Below are 15,115 nucleotides of genomic sequence, written 5' to 3'. Positions count from 1 at the left end.
GAAGACTCAGTGAGTTGTGTAGTTCTTCAAAATGGCTTTGGTGATTGGCAGATATAGCTGTATAGGAGCAGAGGACACTGAGGTGGTGACAAGTGTCTTCTACATAATCTCCATGCCAGAAAGGATAGTAAAATGCTGTATGCAGATAGAGGTATTAGCCCCGTGTCTTCCCAGTACTGCCATTAAAGCCTTAGTGTTATAAACATTTAACGAAGATACAGCAAATCTGATGCCACTAGGAAATCAAAACCAAAAGGCCTTCCAGGTAAATCTGCTTGTCTGGTTATGACACAGGGAAATGCTCATTTTCTGCTGTGGTATAAGACCGTTTGTTATACACTAACCTTTTTGCTGTATATTGCTGCTTTGTCTTCTACACAAATGGTCTCTTCCTCACCTCTTAGTTTGTGGCAGGAGTACTGACTGCATGCAGGGCATGCTGATGGGACGTGGCAGAGTGTGTCTTTAGGAAAGCAGGCATGAGATCTTGACCTCTCTTCCTTTTGTGCATGAAAAAAATTGCAAGAGAAGAAAAGTTCTGTGTCTCCTTCTCTTGCCTCTTCCTTTTCACACCTGCCTGCATGGATAGGAAAGGGAATTTTGTGCTATGTAATAAGTGTAAAGGTCACTTTCTCTTCATTGCTATTTCTTTTTCCTTATGCACAACAGTGTAGAGCGTAAGGACAGGAATTCTAGGGTGTGCTTTATCACTTCTGAAGAGCGTAACTCTCAAGTATCACAGAGTTGTTCAAGACTTTCTTTGTAAACCAAAACCAAATAGGAAGGGGTGACCAATCTTTCACTTGTACTTTCATGTTCCCACAGGGAATAAGCTGATTGATTTCATGGTTTCTTCACCACTGTCTACCATGAGCTTTAGTGGCTGGGACTGTCATTACAGCTTTAGAAAATACTGGGACACTTGCACAAATTCTAATTAGCAAATGTAAAAATCTAGAATCTTGGTATGGTACATGATAGTAGTAGATGTAGTGGTAGATCTTGGTAAAACCAATTCATAGCTTTCATTAATCAACCTTTTAAAGAGGCCTTCTGCAATGTATGTGGAAATGAATTGTCTGAGGTTTGCTTTCAAGAACAATGGCCTTATTCTCCTTATCAAAGTTAGCTATCTGATACCACCAAGACAAGATCTAAGGTACTTCAATCCTCTTCTTCATATGCCAAAATTTCTGGAGGTTAACATGGCTGGACATACCCAGTTGCCAAAAACTTCCTGTCTGTACGCTAAGCAGATAGCTTATTTTTCTGTAAGAGCACATAAAATAAAGCAGAGCTTGGTAGCTAGCTTTTTCACTTCAGCAACATTTCTACAATAAATATTATTAAGTATGTCTATTTATTCCTATCCCTGCTTACCTTTTAGTGTCTGAAGAGCAACAAAACAAAGCATAGCAAGAGTGAATAAACTCAATTATGGACTTGTGTGTGAATCTAGAAGGATAAATTGATGAAAGTTGCCTTTCTTTCCAAAAACACTCCTTGATGTTCAATTGGAAAAGTGAATTTAGCTATCATAGATGCCTTTTTTTGAAGCCAGTTCTCTGTAGAACCAAGTGATCAAAGATGGAAGCTACGAGGTCTGTCGTATCCAGTTGAATGTGCTCACTTAAAACCAAGGGAGTGAGATGAAATTTCAGATGAAATAAACAAATACAGTGAAATAGTTATAAAGCAGTAAAGTAATGCGTAAGAATAATAGAGACTGTCAAAGCTCATGATTCACTTTTGTGTTTACTTTCTGGCTGCAGTGAAATGTATTTTAATCTCTCTTATTTATCATCTCAGTCTTTCGCATGTTCCTGGCCAGCACTTATTTCTTCACTGGCAGAAATGCACATTGCTTTCCTTCCTTCTGTGGAACTGTATGCATCCCATATATGTGTATGCCCACACACATCCTGCCACGGATGCTGATGGATAACCAAAATACCAGTGCATGGTGCAGCTTTCTCTTACTGTACCGTTTTCTTCCACTGCCTTCAATCTAACAAGGCAAAAGCAGTTCTTGCATGTAACAGATTTCTAAGAGGCATGTGTAACCTGGAAGCACCCAGCTTTGTGGTCTGTGGATCATCTGACTGATTCACAGAGCCTTGTGTAAGATGAGCTGGAGAACTGGCTGATGGCTTAGCACTGGCACTGCTTCCTTTTACTCGGTTTCTAAATCTCATTAATGTTAACAAAATTATACTAAGTACTAATAATTTCCTAATAGTTCATTTCCATGTAATCGATTGTTGTTGACCCAGAATGTTATACAATTACAAATGAGAGAAAGGGAAATTAAGAAAACCCTTAGGGCAATCTGTGAAATAAGATGTAATACATGTTCTGAAAAAAATACTGCCAACTGCTGTCTCGTACCACTTGGTTATTTGTTTCAAGAATCTATCAGAAAAGGCACAGTACTGTATCTGAGATGCAGCTTCACATTTATGATAATACCAGGTAGAGAAAGTATGATTTTTCTTACCATCAATGTGCACAAATGAAAAATTGACTTGAAAAACTACCAGATGACAGTGAGGAGATCAGTGAGTTATCTTAGCTTCCCCGGAGCAAAGTGAGGTCTCAATGAGGAAAGAACACTTGAGTAAAAGAGAAATCTTTTCCTAGTTTAGGTATTCTTCAATATCTAAACGTACTCACTGTCCTTGTCTACAGTGGTACCAAATAAAACCTGAAAGGTTCCTGTGTTCAGGTACCTGCTGGTAGATATTATGTTTTACCAGTGGGGTTCTAAAACACTAGAGGGAGCTTTTCAGATAGATCTGAATGCAGAATTGAGGCCAAGGTAGGGAAAGTTCTCTGCAGTATTTTTTATTATTGGAGCTGGAATACATCCAAGCTCAAGTTGTTCCGTATGCTCAGGATTTTGCAGTCTTTGTTCTTATTGAGATGGTGCATTTACCAATAAGATAAACTGGAGAACGTACGCACATGTCAAATGTCCATATATAAATCTTAGAGGAGTTATTTCAATACCCAAAGCACAGTTGCTGCTTTGTTTCCATTTGCGTTTATTATTTGAGTGCTAAATGTGATAGCACACTACTAGATGCAACTAAAATCCATAGGAGGTACTTGCTATGATTTAGTGAACTGCTTTGACTGAGTTCTGTACTACCTATTGAGAATAAGTACAAATAAATCTATGACAGTGCTTGGAAGCATTGGTTCTGTGGCTCTGTGCAAACCAAAGCACCTTCTGGGAGAAATGGCTTTTCCTGTATAGGAAAGCAGACATACAAGCAGGATAAACTGTGACTGTTTTGGCGTGGGCTGCTCACTTTCTTAACTGAGGTGGCTGAAAAAGAGAGACTAGTTGTTCTTCTGTCCCAAGCTGAAGTTTGAACTAAACCAGCATGATAGTCATCTTCTATCCTTTCCAGTTAACTACCTAAGATTTTTTTTATGTGTGTCCTGTGGTGTCTCTGTGAAGATAATAGTTTGTTGAGGTTGCAAAGACACAGCTTGGGGGATTTAAAAAACAACAAAAAAGAGAGAAACCATCTCAATGGTTTTTATATGCATGTGTTTATGGGAAGATTCTCAGTTCCAAACACAAAGCTAAAAATTGCCTCACCGAATCAGAACTGGATCAGCAGTTACTGTGGCTCAGTAAAGAGTGTCCAGCAGTAGCAGAATTTCATGCCATCAAGAAAAACATGTTTGGAAGGCAGTTATTAAATAACTTTAATGTAGTTTTCTTCCCAGGCACCATAAAAGAAATTTCAGAGAAATTCAACTTAATCTGTAATTCTTAATAAAATTTTTCTCTTTTAAGAAGAGGCCGATATGTGTCTTTTAGGTGTCCACTTTAATAGGAAGCTACTGGATGATCTATACAGTATAGCACCAATAGTCTGCATACTAACATTTATAACAAATCACTCCATAATCTCTTGCTAAAGAGAAGGAGTTGATACTTAGGGTACTTAGTTGAAATTCAAATGCTGATTCATTTCAATTCTCTGTCCTGTCATGCACCTCTTATTTGGCCATGAGCAGTTAGATTTAGTTCCTCCTGTTTAAAATGCAGAACAAAATGCTGCAGGAGAATACTGAGATTATATTAATTATAGCGTTCTCTTAACTGCTTCAGTATTGAAACAGAGAAAGTTGTGGAAGGACTACATGATCTCTGAGGATGCCCTCATTCCTTGATGATACCAGATCTTCACTATAGGTTGATTCTTTCTCTAAGACATTATAATGGAACAGAGAGGAGCTATTCAAGAGTGAGTCTAGATTCTTTAAGGGGAGGTAGGTAGAAAGTGCACAATATTAGTATCTCAGTGTTCTTGTTAGATATAAATGCTTGGGAATTTTTCTGTTTATTGCATTTTTGGAAATCAAATGAGTAAGTGCTCATCTGCTTAGCACATACAGTTCTGATTCAGTGGAATCCCTTAAAAATCAGTGGGAGCTCTTTTAGGGTCTGGTAGAACACACAAGTTTGGCTTGCAGATGAATTGTTGCTCAAACTCTGGCTACTGTGGGAGAGAATATGACTCTATCTTAATCATTCAGTTAACTCAGTCATGATCACTACATCACATAGCACATTTTTTATGAGAAAGAAACATTTAGTATTTTCTGCTGTATGACAAATCATATTATTTGGACTGACAGTATGTTCCATACTTAAGTCTTGTTTGAGAGACATGTCTAGTATTCAGCAAAGCCTTGTGGGAATTGCAGTGTTCTCTCATAGTCACTGACTGAGGTCCTTCTATCAAAAGCTATTTACTGGGATTAAAAGGAGTGCAGAAAAATCAATAATATTAAATCTCGCCCAGTTACTTCAGAACTACTATCCACTAATATTGGATACAAACTGCCCTTATATCCTGAGCTGCTTTTATACATGCTGTAACAATATTGACGTTACAAAGTTTGTCCCAGGGAAGTGTTTGACTCAAAAGTAAAATTAATTCTGTATTTAGTTTGCAAAAAAATATTTGATTGTATCTAGGCAGGAAATTCAATATTTTATTCTTCAGAAGGCAAGTATCACCAGTAAAACACATCTGATCTTGAGCCTTTCTCACTACTAGCCAAGCAGGAATTATTCCTGTTGTCTGAGAAGAGAAACAGTTCCTGAAAGCAACACTGTGAGGAAGTACTGTGTGCCTTTGAGCTCATCTTTCCCTTTACTCTGCCTTTTTCTATGCTTTACTCTGTGGAAGTATGTTTACTACACTTATCTATCTCTGTAACCTTCACAACTCCCCTTGCCGTGTTACTTAGTATTGTTATAAACTCAGGGAGAAAGCTTTTGTAAAATCTCAAGCTCAAGTGATGTTCTGCATTTCTCAGTGTAGCCTTTAGCTAGCAAAGCAGAAACAGATGAGTAGATCAGATTAATAGTTACACCAGAGGCCTAATACTGCTTCTGCTCAACCCGCAGCTGCCTGCCTTTTGGCTTTAACTATAGTTTTCCTTAAGTATTTTGTAACACTGAAATTAAACAATGCTTTATTTTATCTTTAGGCTGCAACTGTATTTTTTTATTTTAACAGACTTGCATGGTGACGACTCTTCTAATACTAACACTTTCCTATCCTAGCCACTCTCTATTGATTTGTAATCCATCCTCCCCCACTCTGTTTCAGCCTGGTTTTGCTATACAGGACGTTCCAGTGAAATCTCAGCTTGGTTACCATAAAGGCAGTGTTTGGTTTCTCATTGCTTTAGAGTGGTGAGCTATTCATCTTATTGGGGCTGAACTTAGAGAAGGGTGCACGTGCACGTATGCATGTGTACATATTGGAATACATAAAATATGTCTGATGAAAAGTATTGAGTAGTTTTCAAAACATAATGTAAGGCAATGATCAGAGCACAGCAAACTGAGATAGTTTAACATCTGCTTTACTTATTTGGAAGGCCTTTTCAGAAAGCAGATTCACTGTGGGTGAATGGGGGCATTTCCTTTCTGTTGTGTAATTTTATATCTCAGTTGTGGGAAGTATTCTAATTTGGCACATTTTAACTTTAAACGTGCTGAGATTCCCGCACGTTTTCTTGACTATAATGTCAGTACAATCAGCCTCTGACTTTAATCATAGATTATCTAAAGTTGGCAAGCACCCACAAGGACCATTGAGTCCAACTCCTGTCTCCATAAAGGACCACCCAAAATTCAAACCATATGTCTGAGAGTGCTGTCCTACGAAGTAAAAATAACCACCATATTGCTAAATCTTGAGATTTGTCTCAGTTGTTTAACTCAACTAGATCTCAAATATAGAAATCTGAAGGTTAAGAATGATAGTCTTTTCAGTCCTTCCACAAATATACAGTTGCTTGCACTCAGGCCAACCTATAATTTCTCTTAGTGTGCTTATACGATTTGCAGCCTATTACAGAAATTGAGGCTGACTTGTTCCTTTCTTCTCTGAAGAGTTGAAATTTCTTGTTTTAATTAATCTTAGAACTGGGGAAAAAAAAAAAAAAAAAGCACTTACTATAGAACATAGAATTCTGAAGTGAGGCCAGGCATGTACAATCCATATGATTTTTGTTAACCATTTATTTCCTTATAATTTCTAAAGTACTGGATCTTCAAGGACTGCCCCAATCTGATTATTTTCACCACTTAGATTTGGCATCAGATTATGTTTCATTGGGATACCAATGGAATGTTCTTTAAAAAGGGAATTAACTAAGTAAAAATTATTCCTAAAAATGTATACATAAAGACAGCACCAGATTTGTGTGAGAAATGAGACTTGCAAAACTGGTTATTTTCCTTCAGTTTTCCTTAATATTGATGATGCTCACTGGGAAACTTACAAATTTGGTGAGTTTCATTTAAGAGCTGAAGATGTTTTTCCTAGCCATATTTACGAGCAACCCCTCTAAGATGCTTTTGGCAACCAAACACTTCTCCCAAACCCATCTTCCTTTGCCCTGTGTGTTTTTTGGTTGTTTTTCAATTGTCTTTTTCTTTTTTTCTTTGTGTTTTTTCTGCCACAAATGACAATTGCATTTCCTTTATTCATACGGTATCCCCTCCTTTCACAGAGACAAAGAAAATGTTGCAGCAGCATCAGAAAACAGGTAATTGTTGCTCTATATTTTCTCCTTTAGCCCTATTCAGTTGGCCTCCTTTCCTGTATTACTCTCACCTCAAAATCATGCAAAATTTGAGGAGACAATAAATGGTATAGGTTTCAACTAAGCAGATTTGCTAGGCAATTCTAATGTAGAATTCACAGAGGTCTGTGAGATGGTAGCAGACATAGTGAAGGGAATTAAGTTGCTCGGAACTTGTGTATAAACATTTCTGTGTCTGATTCTTGCCTACACTGTTTGATCCCTGATGGGATATGAGGTTCTGTAACTTCTTAAATGAATCTCATCTTTTGTTTAATGGATCAAAGAAATGCCCCTTATTAGTTCATGCCATGAAACAAACTTTACCCCATTTCTTTCCAATTTAAATCATTCCTCCACAAACTACTATTTATGTTTGTTTTTAAAACTTCTCACTGTTCAACAAAGGTTGCATAGAATTAAAATCCAAGTGCAGGCATTATCCTGACTGATGATATAAGCAATGATAACTGGCACTTGGAACCACAGGGAAAATAAGAATTATGTCAAAAAGAATTGAAATAAACTACTTGATTCCTGCATAGCAAGAATTAATCAGAATTAAATCGAAGCACGAAATAACACGTTTAGCATTTGAGTAGTTGTTTGATTTGTGTAAAACCATCTACAGGGCTGTGCAGCTGCTCCACTGAAATCTCTTCTTTTGGATTTTACTAGGAATTGTATCTGATTTATGACTGCTGTTAGTGTCACACTGCATTGCCTTAATCTTGCATGGTTTGTCAAACTGTAGCTTTTATCCACCTCCATTATCATCGCAGCTTTGCTATGTGTCTTATTATGATATTCCTAGCAATATGGTTTCCAGATTTAACACAAGGTACTTGTTAAATTCTTGCATCCTTTCCTCATCTTAAGCAGTAATGAAACATCAAAAACTGTTATGATTTCAAATGCAGTACCGCGACTATCTCCTACAGCATGCAGAATTTAGGAATATGTGAAGAACATGCTGGATATTTACAGATAAAAATCTTCTTACAGGAAAGAGACAGAAAAATGAAGCCTTAATTACTAAATCCAGACTTGACTTTTCAGCCACCTTGTTTTATGTTTCTGCCCGTGTTCCTGCCAAAGGCTTTGCTCACCTCACAGAAACAACAACTGCTGTCTTAAAGGGTCAGACATTAGTGTTCTATAACGCTGCTTTATTTGATGTGGAGACGAAGTGATAGGTTCTCTGAAAACCATAAAAGTTAAACAATCCTTTCTATTTTAAAGACATCAGTTTCTTCTGTAGCTGGAATTCTCTCTCTTCTTTGGAAACCTACTGCCTAGGGATTTGGAGACATGACAACAAATATCTCATTTTCAACTTCCTTGTAATCTTTGTTACCCAGGGCTACAGCTACTACATATGCGCCACAGTATGTGACCTCCAGTGTTATGCAGCCTCCTCAGTCTTGCACCGTGGGTGCCAACACTGGCAGTGCTAAGCCTATGGCCTCCAAGGGCTCTGTGAAGCCTGGAGCGAGTACAAGTCAGAGGGAAGCCAGTTGTGTCACTACTGGCCATAAAGTCTCTCTTTCTTCATCCAGTAATCAAAGGTACACAGTGATGTGTAACTGCGCAACTGACCTGGTTTGGAGCTTTGGAATGGTTTGGTAATAACAACCTCTAACTCTTCCAGACTGAAATGGCTAATGGCCTAAAAGGCAGGTGTGTAAGTTATACAAATTACAGCAATTTCTAATTCTTGTGGGTTTTACTTGTAAGCATTTCATCTATAATGTAGAGACAAGTCATTAGGCACCTTCTGCAGAACAGCAGCAGCTGAGGTTATGCACTGTGTTTCTCAAATGCTGTCGTATTCAAATGCAGAACTCTTCCATGCTATGTCTTTCTCTAAATACCTTCTCTAGCACTTTTTTTCTATGAATGCAGCAGTAAAAGAGAGAATTTTCCCTATACCTTTTGATTTGTCCCCTGTATTTTCAGTTCTGTACACAAGATCTGTTGGAGGACTTGAAACAAACAGGACTTCATGTTAAATAAAGCAGACTAAACCCAGCTTTATTAACCTAGTCAACTCTTCTTTGGACAGAAAGTCACGAGCCAGGACTCTACTGGGATGACAGTATTTTACATCTCAGAGTGCATTTGTTGCCTCATTTCCTCATTACGGTTGTTAACTGTGATTATCCTTTTAACTCTACTGATTTGTGTTACGTTTGTAGGTGAAAATCAGTTGAGAATATGTATTTATTTTCATCTACCTAATTTACATCGTGGATTTTGTGTGTATTGGTTACTGCAAAAACGGACGTGTTTGAGAACATCCATTTCCTATGATTTTCCTTAAAATACATAATGCTATAAAGATAAAAAGTACGTATATATTATTAAAAGTATGTATATATATATGCATATATATATATATATATATATATATAATATGTAATACCTTAAAAAAAAGAATTAACCTGTAGCCTACGTGATCAGGAAGCTGTATTAATAGGTTACCTGTGTTGTAAAACACCATTCACATTTATCTGCTCACTAAGTAGATCAGAATTCTAAAAAGAAGGCAGTTTTGGGGGGGGGGGGGGGGGGGAGGGGGAAAGATTTCTTTTCTTTGAATGTCTAAATACAATTATTTAAAATCCATATTGGATCAATTAAAACAGTTCAAGTTAATCTGAACAGTTTCTCTAAAACTGAGTATAGAGAATTATTTGCCCACTGTCCATATTGTGTGCAGTAAGATCATCGTGTTTTAAGGCTTTTACCTTTTCATTTACGTCTATTCTACTTCCTTTTTCTGTTAAACTCTTAACGTATTCTACCCTGCAGGAATGTGATCAAGGCTCTAACATTTTAATCTCTCTGAGAAGCTATTATGGCATGTCAGATAATTTTTGTTTCTTTGAATTTTTCTAAGTTATATCAGTATATTTGCATTTAATTCGTATGTGTGTCCAGTTCTAATTTGTTTCCACAGAGGTCCATATCAACATATATTCTCTTTTCTTTCTGTCTTATTTTTTAAACATATATCACAGATTATGTCTTGGTGTTCATTTTGAAGATCATTTCCACACTTAACTAACCTCACTATTTTCTTCTATTCAAGGTATGCAGTCTTGGAGATTCTTTTGAACTCTGTAACCTTTTTCCTTTCAGTGGTAATAGGAAGACAAGATAGGTGACATAATATATTGTTTTTAGAACATGCATTACATTCCATTTTAAAATAGATACGTGGTATTGTACAGTTTCTATCTTTTCGTGTTTACTAAGTGAAGTAAGTTTTGGTCAATGTCATGTAATGTTAAAACCTCAGTATCTGCTGTTGCTGAGGACGGAAGAGGGGGAAATCCTGTGAATTTTCCTCTGCATTTAATCTTAGCTATCAACGTGGATGTAATAAGAGCGCTTCAATTTCAGTTAATCAAATAGTACAATACTGCGTTGAAATAAGAGATACCATCATTTAGACTACCAAACCCACAGGAGAAGGTGCAAGAGGAGGGGACAGTCTCTTGAAGAGCAAGATGTGTCAGGTGTTCTCAAGTACTGAACATTCATTCTAGCTCCCAAGCAGTGTAGTATCTTAATTCAGTACTTCTGAAAGGAGTGTAACAAAATGTTATGCAGAATGGCTGAAAGACAGAAAATATGTACATGATGGTAAAACTGCAGGAAAAAAGGCTCAGAGAATGTTTGGAGGCTGAAATGTGGCTGAAAAATGCTCTTGGAACTGCAAGCTGCCTTTTGTTTTTTGATGCTTACTGTGCTCAGAAAGGGATATTCTGGGTATTGTTTCTATGTTGTAGGGCAGAATCACTTACATGCATTCACCCTCATAGGTGTTGTGTGTAGGAACCTAACTTATAAGTGAGGTGAGAAGGTGTAAAAATGCAGCCATTGTTTTTAATGATGTTCACCAATGTTTGTGGATAAGATGATTATATTAATAGAGCTCTGTGGTTTGTTTTTCATTCTTTTTAAACACACTGAGATAGCTAAAGAAATTCCGAATTTCAGTTTTTATCAGTGGATGACTCTGACTGCGCTGTCATGCGAGGTTGTCTAAGAGACCAACTTCAGACAATTTATCACTCTAATAGATGAGTAATACTTTCCAAAGCTGAGTGAAGGTTCAATGACAAAATGTGTTATTGAGCTCTGAGTGCTTGGATGGCAAGCAATGAAAGAAATGTTCGTCAGTTGGCCACAGGACAGGAGGATATATATATTTTTTTCATTTAAATTGTCTTGCAATTAAAGGTAAAACTAATATTTATATGTGCCACAAGAGGTCTCCAGTTTAAAGACCTTAAGCTCGTCTCTGAAGAAGTTTTAAAGCTGAGATAGTAACATTTTATGCTATATTTTCCCCTTGTATGCTGTGCACTATTCTTATGTGTAAAATGACTTCTTATTAGTTGATGGGCTGGCCAGCATAACATGAAGTGAATTTAGGGCAGAGATGAGCTAACAGTCAATGGACACTTTATAAACATCTTTCCTGTACCTGTATGGCACAAAATGATTACACTTAGCACACAGCTGTGTTGACTGTGTCTTTAGGCTTTCAGAACTTGCAGGAAACCTGCTGCTACAAAATTATAATAATATTCCTCAAACTGCTTTCTACATGTAATTAAGAGGTTTACTCCTTAATGTAAACTTCTACAGGAATGAATGTTGAGCTGAAATTTATCATAATTTGAAGAGTTTGTGGCAGGGTCTATACAACATCTAAGAACTACATGCCGCGTTTCCTACCGCTGGTTTCAGTGGGAGCAGGACTTGAGTGCTGTATAAGACCTGAGATAAATTTCAGTCATGCAGGACTACGTTACATTCCTAACTGCTTGTACAGAATAGTCTAACAAATGTCTTTTTTTTTTCCCCTTTGCATTATTGTGCTTTTCTCTCAGTAACACAGTGCGCTACTATGTTTGTAGCTTCAGGTGCAAACATAGTAGGTTTTTGGCTTTACATCTAGAAATGCCGCTTTTTAAGATGCTTTTTGTTTTATTTAATTTAACTCTAATTAGTAGCCCTGTTGAGCATGCTCCGGTGTCTACCAGCCCTGCCTCTGCCCCTGCACCACACGCTTCAGCACATCAGCCTGCTACCGCTGCTCAAAATACAGCCAGTCTGATGACACCACCAGCAGCCTCTCCCGCCTCAGTAGTGCAAGAGTCTTTCTCATCCTCCTTCCAAAGGTAATGCTTCATTGCTTTGTCCTTTTGCAGTTATACCCCTATACGGCTCTGGAAATGCTGCATACACATTCTGAACTTAAGAATGTTGTATGTACAACCTGTAGCCTATTTTATATGCTTTTATTTATTTTTGTGTTTTTTTTTCTTATTTTAAAGAACTTTCATAATTGCAGAGAATTTGCAAAATAAAACTGCTCAAAAAATGACACAAAATGATGTGAAGTCTGGAATGTAGTTTGTATTTTAAAAAAGCAAGTCTAGGTTCAAAACTGGAAATGATGTGGTAAAACTAAAACAACTCATCACGATACTTAGGAGTGGTTGAATATGGCTTCTCTTAATAATAATTCTGTAGCATGGCATGGTATGGCAGTTTTCTAAAGACAGACATTTACTCATGTAATTGAGCTTACTGTGCTGTATATACTACTTATAAGTAGCAGATTATAAGATATACACTATAAGCACACATTTGATGATTGAGTGCTCTGTAAAGTTTTAAGTCACCTCCAATAGATTTATCTACCTTTTCCCTCTAATGCAGTTCAGCTAAAGAGCTAATGTGAGTTTCAGAGAAATGCAAATTCATAGCACTAGTAGTGTGCAGTAGGAGTTCCAGCCGTCTATCAGAAGTGATCAGACTTAGTTTGTGAAGAAATAGGACTGATGTGTTGTCACACTATAGAAATTGTTGGGGAAGTAAGAGTGAATTAGTTTAGTCCATCTAGAATTATAGAATCTGCTTATCTGTTGTTCTTTTATTTTATATATTTTGCTACGTAAGTATTGCTAAAAGGAATGTATTTTAGAGTGCTTTAAAATCCAAATATCAAGTACTTTAAATAATTAAGATCTAAGACATAGTCCGTCATGCCTTAGAATTCCATACATGGATTTGGAAGTGTTCTCTTGGTTCTATTACTTCTTAAATGTTTTGCTGGTTCACTTGAATTACTTATGCATGCCAACTACTTTGTTTTTTACCTCAGTAATGTTTTCCCTAATTGTGACCTATAGGAATCCAATGTTTTTAGTCCAGTGCAAGGAAGCCAGTCATCCAGCTATCAAAGGAGGTTTGAATATAGGGTATTACACTGTAATTCAGAACTATGCTGAAAGGCACTTGTACATGAAATAATGATATGGAATAAAATTGCTTAAACCATATTTGAAACAGCAACATGAAGAAAATTGATTTGTGAATATATGCCTCAAAACTAAAACCCAACTAATCCTGTCAGTAATTTGTTTTCTTAAGAAAGTTAATCTTTTGTCTGATATTGCTTTCATATTAAAATGTTTAACTGAAATTCAGATTGAAACATCTGAATTCAAGATGATGTCTTTCTTAGTTTTTGATAGACTTCATTTTTTTATAAAGGATTTCTACATAACGTGTGCATTTTGAATTGTGTTCTCTAGGGAATGTGCTTGGTTGTGCTATTCTGTAAGCCTGCAGATGTATGCTACAGAAAACCTGTTCCTGGTAACTATGCAGCAGTCCTCTTGTACCTGAACTCCGACAAAGCTTGATTCTGATGGCACTGTTTTTGTCCTTGTAAATTTATGTATATATGCTTTCATACTGTTACTATGTCTTCTGCAGAGTGCTTGCAGCCCCCAGCTCTCTTTCACAACCTAAGCCTTTCCTTGGGTCCAAGAACATGTCAATAGCAGCTTCCACTATTTCATCCGCTCTCTCATCTCAGTCTAGGTATATCTATAAAGATCTCTTCTGTTTCTTTGTTTTTATTCTGTATCATTCTCTCACATTTAAGGTTTTTGGCTTCTTAAGAGATTGGTTTTGTAAAAAATATTTAAGAGCATGATGTGTTTAATAGAATAGTCACCCTGTTTAATGGTTCACGTTAAAACCAAGTTAACAAACACCTACGTTTTAGACTTACAATATGCAACCAAGAAATTGACTTTGATCAAAGGTGCTTCAGTTGGTAAGCTTGTGCCAGTTTTGCCATCTTAAAATGAAACTATATATCCAGTGAGGCCAGGTGAAAATGACAGATTTGGGCTTTTTTTCTTGGTGAAAACATGAGATCATAGTTTAACCACCTGATACAGTTTCAGAAGACCACAGCTCTTCATTTGTTATGCTCTTAGTTATGGCTAATGACAGACCACAGATAGGCAAGAACATGCATATTTGAGAACCACACTTTTAGAGATAGAATAAAAGTTACAATGATCTTAAAGATTAACATAAAAAACAGCAGTTAAGTGCTATGCACACGTACAGACTTGAAAGCATTTTTATATGCTTAACATCACTGAAACCAATGCCAAAATGAAACAGCTACAGAACAGAGGATCAGATGAGTTCTGAGTTTCAGTAGGTAAGCATGGCTTTGTTTAGTTTCATTTCTCTAATTCCCATACGTATCCGCTAAAACATAAGAATGTTGATGTAAGTCAATTTATCAAAGTTACGCTCTTCATAACATAGCTGACAGCAGCCCTTAATAGTCAAAGCAAGACCCATACTCACTAAGCAACAATAACTGTGGCTTTTTATAACACTGATGTGAAAAAAAACAACTATTGCTTCTGAGTGACAGAAGAGACTCAAATTTAGTATTTCTCTGAGTGAAGGACCAAAATGTGACATCAGTCTGAAGCCACGATACTACTCTGGCCAGCAAGAGGATGTCTATTTGTGTTGTATCAGTCCATATCTTAGGAGCAATCTTGATATGATAGGTATATTTTTACATATCTACATAGAAGATTTCTTGGGTATTCTCTTAGCTTCAGTGAAAATTATACAAAATAGC

The 15,115-nt window shown here is 36.8% G+C and overlaps 1 protein-coding gene across 20 annotated transcripts in view; it reads left to right on the top strand.

The window, feature by feature from the left end:
• LDB3 (LIM domain binding 3) overlaps nt 1-15,115 on the top strand; it is a 104,379-nt gene that overhangs the window by 68,426 nt on the left and 20,838 nt on the right. For 4 of the 20 annotated variants that reach the window (XM_085553901.1, XM_085553909.1, XM_085553900.1 and 1 more), the window contains 2 exons: nt 7,057-7,092; nt 12,156-12,326. In XM_085553901.1, the coding sequence (XP_085410027.1) occupies nt 7,057-7,092; nt 12,156-12,326 (207 nt within the window). Of the gene's footprint in view, nt 1-7,056; nt 7,093-8,489; nt 8,809-12,155; nt 12,327-13,748; nt 13,813-13,932; nt 14,041-15,115 lie in introns of those variants that run through there. The other 16 variants (XM_085553907.1, XM_085553910.1, XM_085553908.1 and 13 more) reach the window with 9 other exon arrangements.

This window comes from Coturnix japonica, chromosome 8 (genome assembly GCF_054131305.1).
Source record: "Coturnix japonica strain WE chromosome 8, WE-NBRP24, whole genome shotgun sequence".
NCBI lineage: Eukaryota > Metazoa > Chordata > Aves > Galliformes > Phasianidae > Coturnix > Coturnix japonica.
Note: the sequence above shows the minus strand (reverse complement) of the source record. Positions and strands in the feature narration are given on the sequence as shown.